The sequence below is a fragment of the Crocuta crocuta genome, unplaced genomic scaffold, assembly GCF_008692635.1.
Source record: "Crocuta crocuta isolate KB4526 unplaced genomic scaffold, BGI_CrCroc_1.0 scaffold337, whole genome shotgun sequence".
Taxonomy (NCBI): Eukaryota; Metazoa; Chordata; class Mammalia; order Carnivora; family Hyaenidae; genus Crocuta; species Crocuta crocuta.
In genome coordinates, this window is record NW_027528873.1 from 5955219 (window position 1) to 5981090 (window position 25872).

Sequence of the window (25872 nt, forward strand, 5' to 3'; positions counted from 1 at the left end):
GAAACAGAGAACAGATTGTGGTTGCCAGAGGTGAGAGGTAAAGGGTCAGGGAAATGGGTGAAGGTGGTTACAAGATACAAACTTGAAGCTATAAGATAAGTAAGTCCTGGAGATGTAATGCACAGCATGGTGATTATAGTTAATAGTATAATGCTGCATTTGAAAGTTGCTAAAGAAGCTTAGAAGAACTTAGAATTTAGAAGAACTTAGAAGTTCTTATCACAAAAAAAATTATAACTATGTGAAATAATGGATGGTAACTAAACTTATTGTGATAATCATTTCAAAATACATACACATATCAAATCATTATGTTATATATCTTAAACTAACATATTCTTATATGTTGATTATATCTCATAAACCTAGAAAAAATAATAATTAAATAAATAAAAATACTTTCACAGAAAAAAGGACAAAAAAAAATCCAAACGGAAAATTTTTAAAATCTTGAGACATTTCTGTAATCATTTCTTAGGCTAACTTCTTGCAAATAAAATTGGACAAAGGTGGAAGAAAACACCTAAAATGAAAAAAGCAATTAAGTTTTTTTAATAAAAATAGAGATTGTAACTAAGGTTTAGGATAACAGTAGCTAAGTCTATTCAAACTGCCAAGTTTGAGATCCCCCTGGTCTTTCTCATGTTGTATTATCCAAGACTTGTCACGATAGCAAAACATAAATCATGAATCCCTGTTCTCTACAGAATGGAGGAATAATTGATAATATCCCGCAAATGTTTCTCCAAACTCCAACTGCTGATTTATCATGATGCTTGCTTCTCTCAGTGTGACGAAAACAATTTTAGAGATTTCTTTCCTGTCTTTTCTTATTCTTTCCAAAAGTGTCCTAGCATTAATAGGACATATTTATCTCATGGTCAAGTGACTCTTTCTGGTCAAGCTGTTCCTGTTACCAGAAGAGCTTTGCCCTCTGGCCTCTGAAACTAGAATAATCAAGCAAAGAGAAAGACAGGAAAAAAACAAAACTTGTTCACAAATAAATATGTAACAATTAAGAGTGAACCACAAAACGTTTAAATTACCATTAGAAAAAGTTGGACAGTGAGAATAATATTAAGACACTGATGTTTTAGTGCTGCAAATATAAAATTATTTATAAAAGTCACATGATTAGCTGTTGCTATAAAGGCTTCCTTAAAATATCTCAAAAATATACAGTATTACCAACACAATTGATAGTATCTTCAGTGTGACCTATTTGCAGCCTAGCAATTTTTTTTATTAAAACAACAGAGAGAACTGATTACTCAGCAGGGTAACCTTCTCTAAAATAACTTCCTTGACCAAATGATAGTGTCACTTGTCACACAGGAAGTGAAGACTTGGCAGAATTTTCACTGGGTAGTTTCCTTTGACTTTTCACATTACGGTCAACTGATTTACGAATGATAGGAAGTATAAATTTAACTGTGCTGACAACTCTTTGGAAGTGTGCTGGATCTGCAAGACCTTTCCAGCCAAATGGACTCCTGACCCCTCCAACTCAATATGGCAAAAACATAATGCGTTAAATCAATAATAAATAAATTAGTTATGAGATGGATTAATTAATTTATTCATTAATTTTAAATTATACTTGTGATGTTCCCCTAACTCACTCCTTCCCCTAACTTCTAACTTCCCCATTTCTGCTGTACTACCTCTATGAGCCCATAAGACCTGAGTAGCAGAGTAAGCCATTTTCTCTTGTCATGCCCAATGAGTCCAAATTCTACAGCATCTTCCTTCTTTACTACTCTTCTATCCACCCTTTGAATACCACCCAAGTTTAGGCCTCATCTGTCAGCTTGCTTTCACTCTCTACCCTCTACGTGGCAGGTAAACTATCTCTTTGCTTTTATCTACATAATACTCTTCCATTGACCACAAATAGAGCGTGCATTATTCACCCTGGCATTCAAGGGCTTCTGTAATCAAGCTCTGCCATTATTTCTAACCCTACGTTTCATTAGTCTTTCATATACCAAAAAATAAGAATTGTTTTTCTTAGAATATTCTCTACATCTTTTTTCCCCTTCCATATCATGTTTTTGCCTTTATTTATAATGTCTCCCCAACTTCCACACATTACATACATCACTACTACCAGAGTCAAATTTTCTTTCTTTGAAATCTTTCCTATCACCTTAACAAGAAATAATATTGTCTTTCCTGAGTGCCTGTGGTACTTGGCCTCCTCCCTTAATACCAAGATTTGTGGTATATTTATTCATTTATTTATTTACTGTGTTTTCCTCTGATTTATTAATAAACTCCTTGAGAGCATTTATCATTTTAGAATTGAAACTGATGGGGCTCATTCAGTTCACTTGTAATGAAAGAATGAATGAATGAGTGATGGAGAATGTTCTTTTGTCACCTGCTTTTCAAAAGCAAGTTTTAAACTCTCTATTGATGGGGCGCCTGGGTGGCTCAGTCAGTTGAACGTCAGACTTCAGCTCAGGTCATGATCTCATGGTTTGTGGGTACAAGCGTCCGGCTCTGTGCTGACAGCTAGCTCAGAGCCTGGAGCTTGCTTCAGATTCTGTGTCTTCTTCTCTCTCTGACCCTCCCCTGCTCATGCTGTCTCTCTCTCTCTCTCGGAAATAAATAAAACATTTAAAAAATTTAAACTCTCTATTGATAATGAAATTCAGAAATTCTTAGTAGATATTTTGGCAGTCCTAAGTATTACAAAACAAATTAATATAAAGCCATCATGTAACAGAATATAGGCCTCACTCAGCTAAAACTAATTAAAGATATCTTGGTCTACACAACAATTGATGGTGTTGGAAATATTAACTAGATAGGTACAAAGCAATACAATCTAGTTTTATTCTCTCAGAAGGTTGTTTTGAGATCATTAGCTTCTCATAATATACAGAAAAATACTGTTTTCACCAATCTTTAAGTGAAAATATTTTTTTCTTTTCTACACTTCTATCTGTATTAAGTATGAACAAAACAGGCTTGGCATATGGTATTTTATAGTCTTCACAATATATATGATATAATTTAGAACTGAATTATATGAGAGGGAGAGACAGAGAGTAAACATGAAAAGGAGAGAAGGGCAGGGATGGGGGGAGAGAGAGAGAAAGATAGAGAGAGAATCTTAAGCATGCTCCAAGTTCAGTGCAGAGCCCAACATGGGGCTTGATCCTGTGACCTTGGGATCATGACCCGAGCCACAATCAAGAGTTGGACACAACCGACTGACCCACCCTGGCAACCCCTATATATTATATATTGATATTTTCTCCCCCCCCAAAAAAAGTTAAATGAATAAAAACAACATACACACACATTTCCTTAATCCCTGGCATTTATTAAGCATTCCAACATTATCTTCTAGCAACAATGATAGCATTGGTATTAGAGGTAGTATAGTGGTGACGGTACTGGTGGTGGTATTAGAAGTGGTAGTGGTAATAGTAATAAAGACAGTAAAGTGATTAGTGCAATGTAAAAGGCCTCATAGTGGCCAGACACATTTGATACATCATCTCATTTAAACATTAAAACAACCCTACAAAATAGTTCTAATCTCCTCATTTTACAAATAAGAAAGCTGGAGTTCAAGGAAATTACTAAGGATATATGAAAGATCTATCTGATGCTGAATTTTTGCTGGTCCTGAATTTTTTTTCCCCAATACTCCATGTTACATCCTTACCAGTCATCCTATGAATGAACCCTTTTTTCTGGAATTCTGTTGCATCTAACAAGAAGTAACTGAATAACTGATTGATAATGCATAGTTGTATCCCAGTAAGAAAGACAGACTATGGATTTTTTATTTTCACTGACTATGTCCCCGCTAGCATTGGCACTTAAAAAAAATTTGCATTAAAATATAATCTGGTCATTTATAACAAGTCCTTTCCACTTAAAGTCATCTAATATGTTAAGTGTACCAGTGGATGCCTCTTTCTCCACCAGCAATGAGGGAGGATTTACTCTGGGTACTGAGTTGCCTATCACCAACTCCGGATGCCTGGAGGAACAAATGCTAATTATGACAAATGATTCACATAATTTAGACATTAATCTAGAATGTACATGAGCCATTCAAGTCAATTAAAACTTTTTATGTACAGAATTCATAATCCACCCAACAAAGAAAACAAGAAAGCCCCAGCAATTTGGACATTTTCTCCAATCTTGCCTTCGTTTTTCAAAAGCAAACACTGGAGTTGGTTGCTGATAAAGGAATCAATATGACAACAATAAAATAACAAAATTTCTGATCAATTATTGGCAATCCTGCTAAAAAATAATTGCTATAGTGACATATAATTATCTGCATTTGGGGAGGTCAACCTGTTTAGTGAAATAGTGTTGCTAAGAAATGCAGATAAAAATTGGTAGAGAGTGCAGAGGTAAATACGTAACTTATGTCGAGGTGCTAACTGAAGAGTGTGTTTTAATTAAAATTCTATGCTGCCAATAAAATCATTTATAATTTTTTTTAAATTTCAAGATAGATAATTCTCTCTTATCCATATGAACAGAAAGAATCATATGAAAGAGATCATCCAAAATAGCAGAAGATTTTAAGAAAAGAGTTAAGATGGTGAAAGAGTGGGGCACCTGGGTGGCTCAGTCAGTTAAGCTTCCAACTTCAGCTCAGGTCATGATTTCACTGCTCGTGGGTTCAAGACCTGAGTCGGGATCTGGGCTTACAGCTAGCTCAGAGCCTGGAGCCTGTTTTCAGATTCTGTTACTCCCCATCTCTCTGACCCTCCCCTGCTCATTATGCCTCTCTCTGTCTCTCAAAACTAAATAAAAAACATTAAAAAAAAAAAAGATGGTGAAGGAGTAAGGGGACCCTAAGCTTGCCTCAAACACAGTTAAATAAATATCAACCATTATGAACATCTAAGTAACTGTCTGAGAACTGAAAGAACAAACTGTATATCTGGAGGTAGAAAAAAGGCCACATCATGGAAAGTAAGAGCTGCAGAGAATTGATTTGGGGAGAAAAGAATTGCAGGTGGTGCAGAGGTGAGGGACCCCTGATCATAGAGAGAAGAGCGAGAGAGAAAGAGAAAAACAGAAAGAATGAAAGCAGCGCACAGGGGACTGCACAAGAAATACTCTTCTCCAAAAGCACTTACTGGGAAAAGGAGAGGTGTTGACTACCACAGCATTTATGAGCAGTGGAGCTGAAAGGCTGAAGTTTAAGAAGTCTGCACCATTGTCAGGGTCATGCCTGGTGGGCTTAGTGCTGTTCCTGTGGAGAAAGAGAGTGGAGCCCTAGATGCAGGCAATGTAGTCTGAGGATCCCCTGGGTTATACAAGGAGACATAATTCTGCTTCTCTGAGTGCATTTGGGATAGGTGGTATGGCCTCTCTGGGTACAAAAGAGCTGACAGGTGCCAATGTGCTACACTGTTCATTAGCACAGGAAAACTTGCTGGGGACAGCAAACCTTGGTTCCAGCTTTTTGCTGTGCTTTACCATAAAATAAAATTCAAAATTCAAACCACTATGTGATCATGTGACTGCTTTTCTGGGACAAATGACCACAGTGTGGTAAGACCCTCCCTAGAGATTGAGAACTGAGCCCCCAACCCCACCCCCAGGCTAGGTCCTTAAAATTTGTAGTTCTGAAACCCAGCCATGTGCCTGAGATAAAACACAGGAGTACTGTGCTGCCTGGAAGGCAGACAGAATGGACACAGACAGGCTGAAGGCAGGAATCTGATAGAAACTGGGGACACAAGAGGGAAGACTGTTTACTCTTCGGTGAGGGCTTCCTGAAGAGTGGCAAGTGAGAACTCCCCACTTTGGGGACGAGAGAGTGAGGTGATGCCATTTTCCCCTCAGCCCATCAGCACTAAGGACTTCAGTGAGGAATACAATGTCCCCCAGTGGAAGCTGGAGACTCTTACACCAAGCCCCATACTCCTGTGCCCTGTAGATGCATCTCCACTAGGACAAGTCAGCCTTAGAACAAGCACAGCAGCCCAGAAGACCAGCACAAACTCCTCATGAACCAAGTCTACAGTCCAGAGTGCTGCAAAACTTCACTCTAGAGGAAATAGGATCTAGTGTTTTTCAACAAGCAGACCAAAACACACCTAGTTAAAATTTGCCACATAATAGACAAGGTCCAAACACCCCCACGGAAGGCAAGGAGAAATTCTACAGAGGACTGACTTGAGGGAAGGAGTAACCAAAATACAACAGCAGAGTGCACACTCTGATGAAACACTTCTTGAAGCACTAGGCCCAAGACAATATAGAATCTCTTCTTAATATAGCCATTACTCTCTGGAACAGGAATATAACAGGCTTTCCTAACAATCACACATACAGACACATAGACACACACACAAACAGTGACCTAGACAAAAATGACAAGATGAGAAATTCACCACAAAAGAAAGAGCAGGAAGAAGTAACAGCCAGGGATTTAAGCAAAATGGATATAAATAATATGCCTGAAGCAGAACTTAAAACAACAATCATTACGATAGTAGCTGGGCTTGAGAAAAGCAAAGAAGACACCAAAGAATCTCTTCCCTCAGAGATAAAAGAACTAAAAACTAGACAGGCCAAAATTTAAAAAAAAAAAAAATGCTCTAACAGATGCAAAACCAACTGGATGCCAAGACAACAAGGATGGATGAAGCAAAGAAATGAATTAGTGATATAGAAGATAAAATTATGTAAAATAAAGAAGCTGAAAGTATTGAGTCACACATGTAGATTTAGGGAACTCAGTAATTCCATAAAGTGTAATAACATTCATATCATAGGAGTTCCATAAGAAGAAAAGGAGAAAGGGACAGAAAGTTTATTTGAACTAATTATAGCTGAAGACTTCCCTAATCTGGAGAATGACACAAATATCAAAATCCAAGAGGAATAGAGAACTATCACATTCAGCAAAAGCCAGCCCATACTAAAATATATCATAGTCAAATTCACAAAATACAAACCAGGAAAAACTCCTGAAAGCAACAAGGGAAAAAAAAATCCATAACTAACAAGGGAAGACAAATCAGGTTCACAGCAGATCTGTCCATAGAAACTTGGCAGGCCATAAGGGAGTGAAATGACGTATTCATTGTGCCAAATGGGAAAAATATGCAGTCAAAAATACTCTATCTGGCAAGGTCATCAATCAGAACAGGAGGAGAGATGAAGAGTTTCCCAGAAACACAAAAACTAAAGAAGTTCATGATCACTAAACAAGCCCTGCAAGGAATATTAAATATTAAAGGGGACTCTTCAAGTCAGAAAAAAAGACCAAAAGCAATGAAGACTAAAAAGAACAGAGAACATCATCAGAAACACCAACAGTACAGCTAATACAATGGCTTTAAATTCATATCTATCAATAATCACTCTGAATGTAAATGGACTAAATGTTCCAATCAAAAAACATGGGGTATCAGAATGGATTTAAAAAAACAAAAACAAAAACTCATGTATATGAGACACCTGCAGATTGAAAGTGAGGGGATAAAGAACTATACATCATGCTAATGGACATGAAAAGAAAATCGGAGTAGCCATACTTCTATCAGATAAACTAGATTTTATATTTTTTTAAGTTTTTAAATTTATTTTCAGAAAGAGAGAGAGTGCAGCATGAGCGGGGGAAGATAGAGAAAAAAGGAGTGAGAGAATACCAAGCAGGCTCCGTGCTGTCAGAACATGGAGACCAATGTGGGGCTTGATTCCACAAACTGCAAGATCATGACCAGAGTCAAAATCAAGAGTCAGATGCTTAACTGACTGAGCCACCCAGGTGCTCCCAAACTTACTTACTTACTTACTTTCTTGTTCTCTCTTTCTCTCTCTCTCTCTTTCTTCTTAAATATTTATTTTTGAGAGAATGTGAGTGGGGTAAGAGAAAAGAGAGGGGGGAGAGAGGATCTGAAGCAGGTTATATGCTGACACCAGAGAGCCCAACATGGGTTTGAACTCACAAACTGTGAGATTGTGACCTCAGGAGAAATAATAAAGATTAAGGCAGAAATAAATGATACAGAAACAAACAAACAAACAAAACCAAGTAGAACAAATCAACTAAACTAAGAGCTGGTTCTTTGAAAGAATTAATAAAATTGATAAACCCCTAGCCAGGCTTATCAAAAAGAAAAGATAAAAGAACCAAATAAAATCATGAATGAAAGGGGAGAGATCACAACCAATACTACAGAAATACAAACTATTATAATAGAGTATTATTAAGAAAATATGTCAACAAACTGGCAATCTACAATAAAGGGATAAATTTCTAGAAACATACAAACTACCAAAACTGAAACAGGAAGATACAGAAAATTTAAACAGACTCATACTCCAAAGAAATTGAATCAGTAATCAAAAATCTCTCAACAAAAGTCTAGGGCCAGATGGCTTCCCAGGGAATTCTACTGAACATTTAAAGAAGAGTGATTATCTATTCTTCTCAAACTGTTGCAAAAAACAGAAATGGAAGGAAAACCTCCAAACTCATTCTACAAATCCAACATTATCCTGATTGAAAAACCAGGGAAAGACTCCATTCAAAAAGAGAATGATAGGCCAGTATCTCTGATGAAAATGGATATAAATATTCTCAACAAGATACTAGCAAATCCAATTCAATAATACAGTCAAAGAATTGTTCACCATGATCAAGTGGGATTTATTCCTGGGCTGCAGGGCTGGTTCAATATTCACAAATCAATCTATGTGGTATGCCACATTAATAAAAGAAAGGATAAGAACTATATGCTCCTGTCAATATATACAGAAAAAGTATTTGATAAAATAGAGCATTCATTCTTGATAAAAATACTCAACAAAGTAGGGATACATGGAACATACCTCAACATCGTTTTTTTAATGTTTTATTTATTTCTGAGAGAGAGAGAGAGACAGCGTGAGCAGGGGAGGGTCAGAAAGAGAGGGAGATACAGAATATGAAATAGGCTCCAGGTTCTGAGTTAGCTGTCAGCACAGAGCCCGACGCAGGGCTCGAACCCAGAAACTGCTAGATCATGACCTGAGCTGAAACCAGATGCTTAACCGACTGAGCCACCCAGGCGCCCCCGTACCTCAACATCATTGATGCCATATACAAAAGACCCACAGGTAATATTGTCCTCAGTGGGGGAAATTGAGAGCTTTTCCTCTACTTGAGTACAAGACAGGGATATCCACTCTTACTCTTACTATTCAACATAGAACTGGAAGTCTTAGCCTTAGCAATCAAAGAACAAAAAGAAATAAAAGGCATCCAATAGGCAAGGAAGAAGTCAAACTTTCACTATTTGCAACATGATACTCTGTGTAGAATACCTGAAAGACTCCAGTAAAAAATTTCTAGAACTAATACATGAATTCATCAAAGTCTCAGGATATAAAATCAACATACAGAAAGCTGTTGCATCTCTATATACCAATAATGAGGCAGTAGAAAAAAAAAAATCAAGGAATTGGTTCCGTTTAAAATTGCATCAAAAACCATAAGATACCTAGGATTAAACCTAGAGGTAAAAGATCTGTATTCTGAAAACTAAAGAACACTTGTGAAAGATATTGAAGAAGACACAAAGAAATGGAAAAGCATTCTATACTCATAGATTGGAAGAACAAACATTGTTAAAATGTCTATATTACTTAAAGCAATCAACACATTTCATGCAATTTCTACCAAAATGCCACCAGAATTTTCACAGAGCTAGAACAAACAATCCTAAAACTTGTATGGAACCACAAAAGACCCCAAATAGCCAAAGCAATCCTGAAAACAAAAATCAAAGTGAGAAGCATCATAATTCTGGACTTCACACTATTATTACAAAGCTGTACTGATCAAGACAGTATGGTACTGGCACAGAAACAGACACATAGATCAATGGAACAGAACAGAGTATCCAGAAATGGACACATAACTATATGGTCAATTCATCTTTAAGAAAGCAAAAAAGAATATCCAATGACAAAAAGACAGTCTCTTCAGCAAATGGTGTTGGGAAAACTGAACAGCAACACACAGAAGATCACTTTCTTATACCATTCACATAAGTAAATCCAAAATGTATGAAAGCCTTAATTGTAAGACAGGGAACTATCAAAATCCTAGAGGAGAAAATAGGCAACAACCTCTTTGACCTGGCCATAGCAACTTCTTACTAGACACATGTCTGGAGATAAGGGAAACAACAACAAAAATGAACTACTGGGACTTTAACAACATAAAAAGTTTCTGCACAGCAAAGGGAACAATCAACAAAACTAAAAGGCAGCCTATGGAATTGGAAAAGATATCTGCAAATGATATATTGGATAAACGGTTAGTATCCAAAATCTATAAAGAGCTTATCAAACTCAACCCACAAAATTAAATAATCCAGTGAAGAAATGGGCAGAAGACATGAATAGGCATTTTTCCAAAGAAGACATACATATGGTTAACAGACACATGAAAAGATGCTCAATATCACTCATCATTAGGGAAATGTAAATCAAAACCACAATGAGATACCACTTCATCCCTTTCGGAATTGCTAAAATTAACAACAAGAAACAACAGGTGTCGGGGAAGATGCTGAGAAAGGAGAACCTCCTATACTATTAGTGGGAATGCAAACTGGTGCAGCCACTCTGGAAAACAGCATAGCGGTTCCTCAAAAGGAAAAAATATAACTATTTAATGATCCAGCAACTGCAGTACTAGGTATTTACCCAAAGGATACAAAATTACAGAATCAAAGGGGTACATGTACCATGATGTTTACAGCACCATTATCAATAATAGCCAAATTATGGAAAGGGCCCAAATGTCTCTCCACTGATGAATGGATAAAGAAGATGGGGTATATATATAAATACATACATACACACACACACACACACACACACACACACACACATACATATAATGCAATATTATTCAGCCATCAAAAGAAATGAAATATTGTCATTTGCAACAATGTGGATAGAGTTTTAATGCTAAGAGAAATAAGTCAGTCAGAGAAAGACAAAAACCATATTATTTCACTCATAGGTAGAATTTAAGAAACAAAACAGATGAACATACGGGAAGGGAGAAAGACGAGAGAGAGAGAGAGAAGCAAACCATAAGAGACTCTTAACAATAGACAGCAAACTGAAGGTTGATGGAGGGAGATGGGTGGGGGAAGGGGCTAAATGGGTGATGGGTATTAAGGACAGCACTTCCTATGATGAGCACTGGGTATTACATGTAAGTGATGAATCACTGAATTCTGCTCCTAAAACCAATATTACACTATATGTTAACTAACTAAAATTTAAATAAATATTTGAAAACATAAAATAAGCAAAAAATAATAATCCAAATCTACTAAGAAAACCAGAAAAAAATCCAGGACATGGGACATTGTACAAATGACTTGGGCACTGCAAAAAGTTCAGTGTCATGGGGTAAAAAAGGCAGGATGGACTATTCCAGATTAAAATGTAGGCAAAAACCTTGATTATATCCTGAATCTATGTTTAAATTATGTCCTGGATGAGGACATAGCTTAAAAAACCACTTTGGGACATCAGGGGAAATTTGTCCCATACAGATCTATTATATTAAATGTTATTGAGTTTATTGTTAATTCTCTCAAGTATGACAATGGCATAATGCAGAAAAACCTTATTGCAAGGAAATGAATGCTTAAGTATTCAGGAATGAAATGCTATTTTCTCACAACTTACTTTCAAATGGTTCATCAAAACAAATTAGATAAAGTACATGTGGTAGAGTGTTAACAGTTGGTGGATCTAGGGGAAGGTTATATTATTGTACTGCCCTTTTAAATATATTATAAATTCTTGATATTCATCAAAACCATTAGCATAAATTCAACTCTTCTATGAACTTCTGAAAATACAAAATTATAATCAATTAAAAAAACAGCAGAAGATTTAGAAGTTGCTCCTATTTATTTCAGAAATACTTTATTCAATTTGCTTTTTGCATGCTTCAATTCACTTTCCTAAGTCTGATTTAGGCTAATAATGTAATTAGTTTGACCTTCCTGAGCCTTCACCAAATGCTAGAAGGAAGTTAATCTAGAAATGTGCTAGTGGACGATAATGTGGAAAAAAAAGAAAAGAACACTAAAAATTATCCATCTTGAGTGAGGAAAAATGACAGACCAAGTATGTCCCTTCCTACCCCAAATCTCTCAAAATGGAAACAAATGTATATATATTAAAAGAAAACTAAATCCATATGGATGAAAGTGATAAAATAAACTTCCAGAATATCAAGGAAGCTCTCAGGTCTGTAATGAGTCACATAAGATCCTGTTTCTTAAGGTGCCTGGGTGGCTCAGTGGGTTAAGCATCCAACTTTGACTCAGGTCATGATCTCACAGTTTGTGAGTTCGAGCCCCATGTCAGGCTCTGTGCTGACAGCTCAGAGCCTGGAGCCTGCTTTGGACTCTGTCTCCATCTCTCTCTGCCCCTCCCCCACTCACACTCTTTCTTTTAAAAATAAATAAAACATTAAAAAAAAGACCTTGGATCTTGGCATGTACTTGTATTGTTAAACATAAATTCACTTATTCTTTATTTCAAAGAATGATCTAGAATGCATAATGCAGTATAAGAGGCAAACTTAACCTGTTTTCTAACCCAGAGTTCTGAGAACAGAAGGAAGTTTCCTTTCAATAACTGGGGCAATTCACAAATTTGCAATAATAAGACCATTTTTAAAAAAGGGGTCACTAGGGGGACACTCTTACACTATTGGTGGGGATGAAAACTGATAGAGTCACTCTGGAAAATAGTATGGAGTTTTATCAAAAAGTTAAAAATAGAACTACACTATGATCCAGCAATTGTACTACTAAGTCTTTACCTCAAGGATGCAAAAATACTGATTTCAAGGGATACATGTACCCCAATTGTCAACAAGAACCAAATTATGGAAGAGCTCAACTGTCCATTGACTGATGCATGGATAAGGCAGATGTGGTACACATACATACAATGGAATATTAGTCATGAAAAAGAATGAAATCTTGCCATTTGCAATGATGTGGGTGTAGCTAAGTAAAATAAGTCAGTCAGCAAAAGACAAATACCATATGATTTGACACATATGTGGAATTTAAGAAATGAAACAGATGAACATGAGGAAAAAAAGAGAGAGGGGCAAACCATAAAAAGATTCTTAACTACAGAGAACAAACTTAAGGTTGCTGGAGGCGAGATGGGAGGGGGTATGGGTTAAATGGGTTATGGCAATTAAGGAGGACATTTATTGTTATGAGTACTGGGTGCTGTATGCAAGTGATGAATCACTGAATTCTATTCCTGAAGCTAATATTACATTACATGTTAACCAACTGGAATTTAAATAAAAACTTGAAACAAACAAACAAAGATGGATCACTTTACAATTTTTCTTTTTTCTACCTGAGATTTCCTAACTAAACTGGTAGAGTAAAGATCTCTTGAGATTGACTGTGTGTCAGTATATTTATAAACAGCCAGGTGGCCAGTGTTTTGTGTTAGTAGCCAAAAGCAAGTCATCCTAAATCAAGACTTACAAGTGTAAATTTTTTCATTCCCCTCCATTTTCCTTTTGACTAAAGGGATATTTGACCTGAGTAGCCAGCTGGCAATATACACAATGACACTTAGAACACATGTGTAAATATTTGAAACAAGTATCATGACAGACAGTCAGAAGAATTATTATCTTATGTATCCGTGCTTTACAAAACAATTATATTAAAAACCATTGTTTTGCACCTTCTAGGAAAAAATACAAACAACTAAACTTACAATAAGAATATATCAAGGCATTAACCCCTAAGTCAACTAAACTGGCCCAATAGTATGCTGTTTAAAAAGAACATATACATGTGTGTTAATGTATCACATATGATGGTTCAAATTTTTACACTTGAAAACAAAAATATATGAACAGCTGGAATCCTTACCTTTTCAAGGATAGCATTGCCTTGGTGAGGATTGATGTTATGTTGGCTTATTTCTCTCTTGTATTTATATTCATAAACTTGGTCAGTGATATTAATCAACAGAGTTGATGGACTAAAGGCCAATTTTCCACAATCATACACAGTTCCACTTTCAATATCAGTTGGTGCTATAGCATATCGTAAGATTAATCCCATTATGAGGCCTAGAATAAAGAATAAACAATTGCACTGGAGGAACTGAATCTAAAATATTCACTATTGGAGCTTTTAAATATATGATTTTAAACTTGTAAAAGTGAAAAGAGAATGGGTTATGCATTGCCTGGTTTAGAAACTGTTCACAATTCCATAGATACCAGTTCAATAGATTGATTGTACTAAGATATTTGCAGTGTAGACACTATTGCTTGAATATCCAGCATATATTTCCCCCTTTTTTTCCCTTCCTAATGGAGCCACAAATATTGAAGGGAAAAGCTACCCACTTTTTCAATCTAACTAAGTGCTTCAAGAAAACCTTTGTTCCGTAAGATACCAAGTAATCTAATCAGCCAGGAGATAAAATTTCCCAGAAAGTTTTTGGTCCACAATTTAGCACGTCTAAAATAGCCTCATCAAACTAAAAGGAAGCACTTATAAACCATGGTTGGGAAAGAGGTGTTCTTGTTTTCTCCCTTGGGATATGACTAAGAATTTATTTCTCCATTTTTTGCTGAAAGATATCTTGTGACCTTGAGGGGACCCAGTCCAAGGACATAGTCAATATACTGAGAATGGTAAGACCAAGGTACAGATAGAACTCAGGTCCTGATGACATCAGTGAATAAATGGATCAACCTATTCTGGAGGTACCCTACTTCTAGACTTCTATTATGTGACACAATATATTCTTTAATAAAACAACTTTGAATCAAGTTTCTGTTCATCTGTAACAAATAACATTCCTTTCAGTGAAGGTTGAATGCAAGTAATAATCCTTGACTTTTAAGTTTAAATACTCTGTTAGGATTCTCATGCTAAATCTGGTAACTGTAAACTTTCCTAATATTATGGATTTATTAACAAATAGCAAAGAAACTTCAGAGGTCTTTATATCCCTCACTTCAAAATTAGCACTGATGGGGGTGCCTGGGTGGCTCAGTCAGTTAAGCATCTGACTTTGGCTCAGGTCATGATCTCACAGGTTCGTGGGTTCGAGCCCTGCAACCAGCTCTGTGCTGACAGCTCAGAGCCTGGAGCCTGCTTCAGGTTCTGTTTCTCATCCTCTCTCTGCCCTTCCCCCACTTGTGCTCTGTCTCTCAAAAATAAATAAATGTAAAAAAAAAATTTAAATAAAATTAGGACTGATGTATGAGTTTTAGGATAAATCCACAATTTACCCTTAAACATCAAATATTGGAGGTTTTACAACTCTTGTGAATCTGGTCATACAATAGACTTTCATTTACTTATTAATAATTTGTTGAGTGCATATTTTGTACAAGACATTTCTAGATTTAAAATAAAAGTACAGTCCTAGTCTTATAGCTCATTTGTAAAATGAAAGCCCTTAAGCAAACAATCATAATACAATGTGACATGTGCTATGACAGCTGGTAAGCCCTCTGTGTTATATGAGTATAGAAAGAAAATGTTCCAAAGCCCCTTAGATGATGCAAAGTTTTAGATGAATCTTAAAAGGTCATATAAGATTTGTCCAGACAAGCTGAATCAGGGAATAAGTTGGGATCCAGGTTGCACATATGGGTGGCAGTACACAAAGGAGAGCTAGCTAAAAGTTCCCCAGAAATTGGCAAGATATAATCAATGTGCTGAATGAGAAAAATATGCAGCCATGAATTCTTTATGGAGCAAGGCTGTCATTCAAAATTGAAGGAGAAATAAAGAGTTTCCCAGGCAGACAAAAAAGGAGTTTTTGTTCACAAAACCAGCTCTCTAAGAAGTTGTAAGGGGAACACTTTGAGTGGGGAAAAGATGAAACAAAACAAAAAAGACCAAAAGCAACAAAGACTAGAAAGGACTCAAGAACATCACCAGAAACTCCAACTCCATAGGGAACAGAATAGCAATAAGTTCATATCTTTCAGTACTCACTCTAAATGTCAATGGACTAAACGCTCCAATCAAAAGACATAGGGTATCAGAATGGATAACAAGAAAACCAGGCCCATCTATATAAGCTGCTTACAAGAGACCCATTTTAGACCTAAAGACATCTAAAGATTGAAAGTGAGATGGAGAACCATCTATCATGCTAACTGTCATCAAAAGAAAGCTAGAGTAGCCATACTTATATCAGACAAACTAGATTTTAAATAAAGACTATAACAAGAGATGAAGAAAGGCATTATGTCATAATTAACAGGTCTATCCACCAAGACAATCTAACAACTGTAAATATTTATGCCCCCAATCCACTGGAAGCACCAAACATATAAATAAATTAATCACAAACATAAAGAAACTCATTGATAATAATACCATAATAGTAGGGGACTTCAACACCCCACTTACAGCAATGGACAGATCATCTAAGCAGAAAATCAACAAGGAAACAATAGTTTTCAATGATACACTGGATTAGATGGACTTAACAGATATATTCAGAACATTTCATCTTAAAGCAGCAGAATACACATTCTACTTGAGTGCACACAGAACATTCTACAGACTAAAACTGCCCTCAACAAGTACAAAAATATCGAGATCATACCTTACATATTTTCAGACCACAATGCTATGAAACTTGAAATCAATCATAAGAAAAAATTTGGAAAGACCATGAATACTTGGGAGATTAAATGGACATTCTACTAAAGAATGAATGGGTTAACCAAGAAATTAAAGAGGAAATTAAAAGTACATGGAAGCCAATGAAAATGAAAACACAACAACCCCAAACCTCTGCGATGCAGCAAAGAGGTCATAAGAGGGCAGTATATAGCAATATAGGCCTTCCTAAAGAAGGAAGAAAAGTCTCAAACACACAACCTAACATTACATCTAAAAGATCTTGGAAAAAGAACAGCAAATAAAGCCCAATACCAGCAGAAGAAGGGAAATAATAAAGATTAGAGCAGAAATCAATGATACTGAAATTAAAAAACACAACAACAACAACAGTTAAACAGATCAATGAAACCAGGGGCTGGTTCTTCAAAAGAATTAATAGAATTGATAAACCACTAGCCAGATTGATCAAGAAGAGAAAGGACCCAAATAAGTAAAATCACAAATGAAAGAGAAGATCACAACTAACACTGCAGAAATTCAAATAATAGGGGTGCCTCGGAGACTCAGTTGGTTAAGTGTTCAGCTTCGGCTCAGGTCATGATCTCATGGTTTGTGGGTTCGAGCCCCACATCTGGCTCTGTGCTGACAGCTCAGAGCCTGGAGTCTGCTTCAGATTCTGTGTCTTCCTCTCTCTCTGCCCCTTCACAACTCGTACTTTGTCTCTCTCTCGCACTCTCAAAAACAAAGATTTTAAAAAATTTAAAAAGAATTACCACTTATTCTTTTGACGTTGTTCCAAAAAACAGAATGGGGAAAATTTCTGAACTCAGTCTACAAGGCCAGAATTACCTTGATTCCAAAACCAGACACAGACCTCACTTTAAAAAGGAGAACTACAGACCTATTTCCCTGATGAATATGGATGCAAAAATTATCAATAAGATACTAGAAAACCATATCCAGCAATACATTTAAAGAATTATTCACCATGATCAAGTGGGATTTATTCCTGGGATTCAGGGCTGGTTCAATATCCATAAATCAATCAAAGTGATACATCGCATTAATAAAAGAAAGCATAAGAACCTCATGATCTTCTCAACAGACGCAGAGAAAGCATTTGACAAAATACAATACCCTTTCTTGATACAAGCCCTCAGGAAAGCAGGGATAAAAGGACCATACCTCAAGATCATAAAAGTCATATAAAAAGGCCCACCACTAATATCATCCTCAATGGGGAAAATCTGAGAGCTTTCCCCCTAAGGTCAGAACATGACAAGGATGTCCACTCTCACCACTGTTATTCAACATAGTGTTGGAAGTCCTAGCTTCAGCAATCAGACAACACAAAGAAATAAAAAGCATCCAAACTGTCAAGGAGGAAGTCAAACTTTCACTCTTAGCAGACAACATGATACTACTTTATGTGGAAAATCCAAAAGACCCCACCCAAAAGCTGCTAAAACTAATACATGAATTCAGCAAAGTTGTAGGATATAAAATCAGTGTACAGGAATCAGCTGCATTTCTACACACCAATCATGAAGCAGTGGAAAGGGAAATCAAGAAATTGATCCCATTTACAATTACAAAAAAACCATAAAATATCTAGGAATAAACCTTACCAAAGCTTGAAAAATCTATAGACTGAAAACTATGGAAAGCTTATGAAAGAAATTGAAGAAGACACACAAAAAAATGGAAAGACATTCCATGCTCATGGATTGGAAGAACAAACATTGTTAAAATGTCTATACTGCCCAAAGCAACCTACGTATTCAATGAAATCTCCATCAAAATAACACCAGCATTCTTCACAGGGCTAGAACAAACAATCCTAAAATTTGTATGGAACCACAAAAGACCCCGAAATCACCAAAGGAATACTGAAAAAGAAGACCAAAACTGGAGGTATCACAATCCTGGTCTTCAAGCTGTATCACAAAGATGTAATCATCAAGACAGTATATGGGGCGCCTGGGTGGCTTAGTCGGTTAAGCGTCCGACTTTCGCTTAGGTCATGATCTCGCAGTTCGTGGGTTCGAGCCCCGCGTCGGGCTCTGTGCTGACTGCCAGCTCAGAGCCTGGAGCCTGTTTCAGTCTGTGACTCCCTCTCTCTCTGACCCTCCCTGCTCACGCTGTCTCTCTCTCTCTCTCTCTCCTAGAAATAAATAAAACATTAAAAAAAATTTAAAAAAAAAAAAAAAAAAGACAGTATGGTACTGGCAGAGAAATAGGCACACATATCAATGGAACAGAATAGAGAACCCAGAATGGACTCACAAATGTATGGTCAACTAATCTTTGACAAAGCAGGAAAAAATATCCAAAGGATAAATGACAGCCTCTTCAGGAAATGGTGTTGGGAACACTGGACAGTGACATGCAGAACCTGGACCAGTTTCTTAAACCATACACAAAAGTAAACTCAAAATGTATGAAAGACCTAAACATAAGACAGGAAGCCATCAAAATCCTGAGAAAATAGAACAATCTCTTTCACCTCAGCCGCAGCAACCTCTTACTTGACATGTCTTCAGAGGCAAGGGAAACAAAAGCAAAAATGAACTATAGGCGACAATGAAGACAAAGGAGAACACTTTTGCACTGCTGTTGAGAATGCAAACTGGTGCAGCCACTCTGGAAAACAGTATGGAGGTTCCTCAAAAAATTAAAAATAGAACTACCTTATAGCCTGGCAATTGCACTACTAGGTATTTATCCGAAGAATACAGGAGTGTTGATTTGAAAGGCACATGCACCCCAATGTTTATAGCAGCACTATCAACAATAGCCAAAGTATGGAAACAGCCCAAATGTCCATCGACTGATGAATGGATAAAAAAGATGTGGTGTATATATATAGTGGAATATTACTCAAAAAGAATAAAAAATAATACAATCTTGCCATTTGCAACAACATGGATAGAACTAGAGGGTATTATGCTAAGGGTATTATGCTAAGCAAAATTAGTCAATCAAAAAAAGACAAATATCATATGACTTCACTCATAATGTGGAATTTAAGATACAAAACAGATGAACAAAAGGGAAGGGAAGCAAAAATAATACAAAAACAGGGAGGGAGATAAACTATAAGAGACTCCTAAACACGGAGAACAAACTGAGGGTTGCTGGAGGGGTGTTAGTGAGGGGATAGGCTAAGTGGGCAAGGGGCATTAAGGAGGATACTTTCTGGGATGAGCACTGGGTGTTATATATAAGTGACGAATCACCAAATTCTATTCCTGGATCATTATTACACTATATGTTAACTAACCTAGATTTAAATTTTAAAAATGAATGAATGAATGAATGAATAAAAATTCCCTAGGATTTATGTTCACAAATGTGTAGCATGGTTGTTGGGAAAGCTGGTGCTCAGTGGGAGAATGTGTTTCTTGACTGTCTTGTCTCTGGTTGGGTTCTCACCAACAGAATATAAGCAAGAGTGTTACGTGCCACTTCTGGAACACAGCTTTGATTAGGTAGATGAGTTTTCCCCTTCTCTTTTCCATCTATCTGATGGAAACAAAGGCCCAATAGGTAGACAAAGTCACCAGAGTGAAGGAGCCTGGGTCCCTCCCCAGGAGGGAGAAAGCCATCTGCCAACCAGGAGTACTTACATTGAACTGTCATGTGAATGAAAAGTTAACTTCTGTTGTGTAGTCACTGAAATCATAGTATTTCTGTGTTAACTGTCACCAGGATAACCTACTGAAAATTATGTATAAATACAGGACTTAAGAAATCTGGTGGATTTAGAGACTTGGTAGTGGTGTAAGAAGAAAATAAATGGAGGGAGAGAGAGATGAGAAATAGAGATACAGAGAGAGAGAGAGAACAAGAGAACCCTAGGACTGCAGACCACAGGCAGGGGCCAAGTCATAAAGAACTTCCTTGGTCATGCTAAAAAAAGTTTTTATTTTTAACCCAATTGTAATGTAAAACTATGAAAAAACTGAAAGATTTTAGGCAGGAGTGTAAAACAATAAAATTTCTATATAAGAGCTATCACTTTGACAACAGTGTAGAGAACTAAACAGAATGATGGGTGAGAATAAAAACATATTCCTTTCAAGAATATTTTTCCCTTATTCCAGTTTCATAATTTGGCCCTCTCCTCCATAACAGTGAGAAATATTCTATCCTAACCTTTGCTAGCAAGAGAAAATAAGTGATGGATATGTAACCACTATGAATGCTTGATCCACCATAGAACAGTGGGCAGGCTTTCCTGTGCCATGTCAAATGATTACAGTAAAACTAAGTCAGGAAAGAGAAGGGAAGACACATTATATACATTGTAAGTGGTTTAGGGTGCCTGTGAAGAACATCACTTTTCCAACACTCTGTGACTAGAAAGGAATGATTTTCTAAGTTATTCAGCAGGGACCATCAGTGATACTATGACCTCTGCTTTCTATTCAAGTGGGATATAGATGAGGGAAGCACAAGACACTAACTGCATGTGGCCTGAATAGAGAGAACCTGTATTAATACTGTTTAAAGTTCCAAGAAGATGACCCAATTATTTTTTGTAATATGCTTTCAGTGCAATAACAAGAAGTAAACATGAAGTGTCCACTGTTTTTCCCTAAGCAGGGAACTCAATTATTTGTTATAATGAGTATGTAGTACCTGAGCCCCTGTGGTTAAATTCATACAAGGCCTCAAAACCTAAATGGCCCTGCCTGAACTTTTGCACTAGCTCTTGTCCCAACTTTCAACAAAAGGCATGTTGAAGTAAATGGAGTAAGATGCTTGCCACCAGAGGTGACCAGATGTAATGCCCATGACAGTGCATCTCTCAGACAGATCTCCCACTCTGAGGACTATGGTTAACCAGTGGTCTCAGCTAGTGTGCTCTGGAGTCCATGACAAAATTCACTGTGGCTAGACAATGACTGAGTTCAGTAGGGGTACCAAGACAGGGAGGTGGGGCTCCTCTGAAGGTTCACCATGGCTTAAAGATGCCCCATAACCTCACTAAACCTTTCTAAGAATTCTGCCATAGCCTGGGGCACCTGGGTGGCTCAGTCAGGTAAGCATCCTACTTTGGCTCAGGTCATGATCTCGTGGTTCATGGGTTCTAGCCCTGGGTCAGGCACTGTGCTGACAGCCCAGAGCATGAAGTGTGCTCCCTCTCTCTCTCTGTCTTCCTCTCCCCCAGTAGTGCTCTGTGTCTCTGTTTCACAAAAATAAATAAATTTTTTTTAAATAAAAAAAGAATTATACCATATCCTAAACCTTTTCCTATACAGCCTTCCTCCCTGCCCTCCCTCCACAGGGTCTGCAGCTGCACCAGGGCCTGGCAGCTATCCCAGAACCCAACACTCCCTCCCTGTTTTTCCTTCAAAAAGGTTTTCCTAAAAGATCATTCACACAACTAATCTCTTCCCAGCATCTCCTTCTCGGAGGACCCAAATTAATATACTTGACAAAAGGCTCTGGCCCTGCTTCTCCTCAACCCCAAATCTTAAGAGGAAGCAACATCTTGACACAGTGTAAAGGCCAGTGGGGACACTGCAGCCTCAAAGTGTGCTCAGTTAACAAACACATATACCCATTTATGCACCTACTGCTGTAGTAGCAGCTGAAAAATCCTTAATGTCCAAGACCAGACACCTGCCCATAGAGCCTGATAATGCTTCTGACAGCCAAATGCCCACTCAGTGCTTTAGCTATATGTTGAAACAAACATGAAATGTTAATGCACTTCCAGCACAATATTATTTGAAAGCAGGTGATAGATAAAGTATGATAGCTAGGTAGGAAGAAAATGTTAATGAAAGAGGTTGTTTGTATATTCCCACAAAGACAAAAGATAAAGAAAGCAACAACCACCTGTGCACAGAGGGAAAGAAGAGACTGGCTGTCACAGTTTATGGACACAAACCACCATTCTCATTGGTAGCCTGTGAACCATGACCTTACCATCTCAGGAGAAAAAGAGGCATCTTCTCCCAACAAAGCAATACCATGCAGCACATGTTTGCACAAGCCCAGTTCCAGGTTATATCCTCACAAGCATGACACTTCCCTGAGCTCTGCCCCCTAGCCAGCTGGTGGAATCACCTTCTCCAAGCAAAATCTCTAGTCCAGATGCATCCCTTGCCCCTACAAGTCTGGCCATTTGGGCAACTAAGGCAAAAGTAGTATATATGTGCTCTCCAGGGAACTCTGACCTCTCCCTCACAACATACAAGCCCCCGGTTGAAGTTTGAACAATAAACCTCATCCCTAAAGCACTCACAGTCCTACAAATTCTATCTCAAGTCTCACCTGTGGGGGACCATGCTCGGATGCAGCCTGTGCTCAATGAGTTCCCTCGTCTTTGGGTTCTTGCAGCATTCACAGTTTAAACCACACCCTTTGTGGCCCAATTTAATAAAGCCTTACATTGTTCAGTATTGCTTTGTAGGCCTTGGCTTTGTCTCCTCCACTAGACAATGAGACTGTTTACGACAGAGACTCTGTGCTGTTCTTCATCTCTTTTTCCTTTAGAAAACCTACACTTTAGGCAGTATTGTAACCCAACTTTCCCTAAGTCCACAAACTCCCTTGAGTCAAGAAGAAAATAATCCTCCAAGTTTATGTAATTGGTCAGTGACCAGCATCTTAAAATGTAGAGAACATCACACCAAATGCTGTGATGTTCCTGTCCTGGCAGAGCTTGCAATATACCTCCCATAGCAGATGCCTGATAGGCAGTTGACACACTGATGTTTGTAGGAGGAGGAAGGAAGGAAGGAAGGAAGAAGGAGGGAGGAAAGAGGCTCGTGGGCACTCAAAATGAGACATTTAGAAATATGTGCCTTGTCTTTCTGGACTGGCTTTCACTTCATTCTCCACATTGAAAATACGAGAAAACTCTACTCCCTCCTTTCCTCCCTCGGTTTTCATGGCACAGACACACAAGGCATTGATCTGAGATTTGAGAGAATTATAAAAATGAATAAAATATGGCCCTGATCATAAAACATTAAAATATTTTAGTCTTACGGGGTCTTTTTCTCTTGTCCCAATATTGTGATCCTTATTTCCAGTAAGAATAAGGTACAAATGTTTTATAAGTCTCTTCTCATATTAAGCCTGCATTTCATAGGCAATCCCCCTGCATCTTGTTGATGATCATTCTCCATGGTGCTGAACCATTTTCCCAAAGGGGCTTTTCTTAGAGGAACATAGATAGATAGGACTCTACTTGCATATACAATGATTATATTTATGTACAATGGAACAGATTACAGAATGGTTTTGAAAATAATAAGTGTTAAAATCTATGATCAGACCTATGGTTGTGTTTATACACTATCACACACACTACCACACTGCATGGGAGCATACCCTAGGAGGCTTCCTTCAGATTCTTTTTCTGTAGGAGTGGTGCTCCCCTGGCATCATACAATGCAACAAGCCCATCTATATACATGTGTCTAGTCAGACGAGTCCATATATGCCACAAAAGGTATATATTTAAATGCTACATGATATTGGAGAGAATTTAGGAACCTAAAGCAAAGGTATGTAGTTACTTTATATAGATTGGAGAACTGAATTTTGTACTTCTTTCATTCTGTATGAATTGAATGGCACCAAGAATAATCTAGATAAATGAGGCACTGCCCCTTCCTAAAACAAGAAGATAAATCCTTAAACTATGTAATATTATATATCAACTTGATTAGTGTACCAGACACTGTTGATTGTCAACCCAGCATCCATCCTCCTTTTTCCCAAAAAAGCCTTGATTTGTGCAGCTATCCACCCCTCCTCCCACAGCTATATACTCAGGATAAGTTGACCTGTACTTCAGCTCCAAGGGTGTTCACTTTCCCCTTGCTGATAATTGGTACTATAATGGCATCTATTCCAGTCAATAAAAAGTGGGGAGAAGCTAGCTAGGGAGCTTTTTGGAAAAAGGTTTGATATCCTAAGGGAAAGACAGAAGCAATGAGTTCTCGTCTTCCTCAGAATATTATGGGGCCTGGATAGGATACCAGGAACTTCCATACCCATGTTACTCCTTACCTGATGTTAAAGTCAGACTGGGAATAGCAGAGCCAGGCAAAAGAAAGAACCTGTATATCAAGCAGTTTGGGAAGGCTAACTAGGGAAACTGAAATCAGGGGCTGTAGCATAGCTGAGAAATAAGAGAGGGTGTTCAAGAAGGAGAGATAGTTGACAAGAAAGTCTTGAGAAAGACCCATATGAGCTTCTTGTTGGGAGAGAGATTTGCTGTGGTTTCCAGCAGAGGAAACAGCTTTGGAGACATTTATCTGAAGAGAGAAATGAAAATTGAGATATGGTGGGGACATGGAGAGGAAGTTAACATCAGAATTTGCCTATATTTCTGTGAGGAAAAATTTAGCAAAGGAATTTGACTACAGGAATGTCAAGATAACAGTAATAAAATTAAGCCCAAGGAAAAGTACCGTTTACCATTATGAGTACTTTTTTTTACAGTGCAAGATTCTTTAAGGCAGGGAATCTAAGATAGTACTTCAGTCACCCAGATTCAAAAAATATGAACTAGGGATTCAAAATGTGGAAATAAAGAGGAAAAGGGTATGACAAATATCTAAGGAAGCCAAATCAGTGGACACCATTTAACTGTGTGCAAGAGAGTATTCATCATATTAAAGTGTCATATCCACAATTTTTATATTTTTACTTGATAACTACCTACTTCATCCCCACTCAGTCTTACCAAATTGTTATCAGAACACTGATTTGGAGAGATGATATGGGTTTGAATATCAAATGCCATTTGCATTTCCTTTTAGCAGTTTAGTTTTACACTGAGATCAATCATGTATAGAACCAAAAGTAAAAATATATAATGCCTTCTGATTATTTAGGGATTTCATTCCTTCTCTTCCCTCCCACCAATCCTCTAAGTTCAAAGGACTAAAGGAAAGTGTGGGTGTTGCTAAAAGGGACACAATTTATTGCTTTGTGCTGGCTCACTATCAACTTGCTTTGGTGAAGAAAAAAACCCTGTAAGAGTTTTGGAACAGGTCTGGGGCAAAAGTAAGAGTACCTGGTAAGAGTACCTCATGATGTTTCAAGGACAGAACCTGTCCTACCTAAGGAGGCCTCATTCAAAGCTCTATCTTCTCACAGGTTAGAGTCACATGGGAAATGACAGACAGAAAGACCCAACCATCTACCACCCCAAGGTATCCAA

General features: G+C 37.5%; 1 protein-coding gene across 2 annotated transcripts in view; it reads right to left on the reverse strand.

Annotated features, from left to right (window-relative positions):
* SLC9A9 (solute carrier family 9 member A9) overlaps nt 1–25872 on the reverse strand; it is a 659022-nt gene that overhangs the window by 513442 nt on the left and 119708 nt on the right. For both annotated transcript variants that reach the window (XM_077756733.1, XM_077756732.1), the window contains one exon: nt 13944–14146. In XM_077756733.1, coding sequence (XP_077612859.1) covers nt 13944–14138 — 195 coding nt within the window. In that variant the 5' untranslated portion in view covers nt 14139–14146. The remainder of the gene's footprint in view (nt 1–13943; nt 14147–25872) is intronic.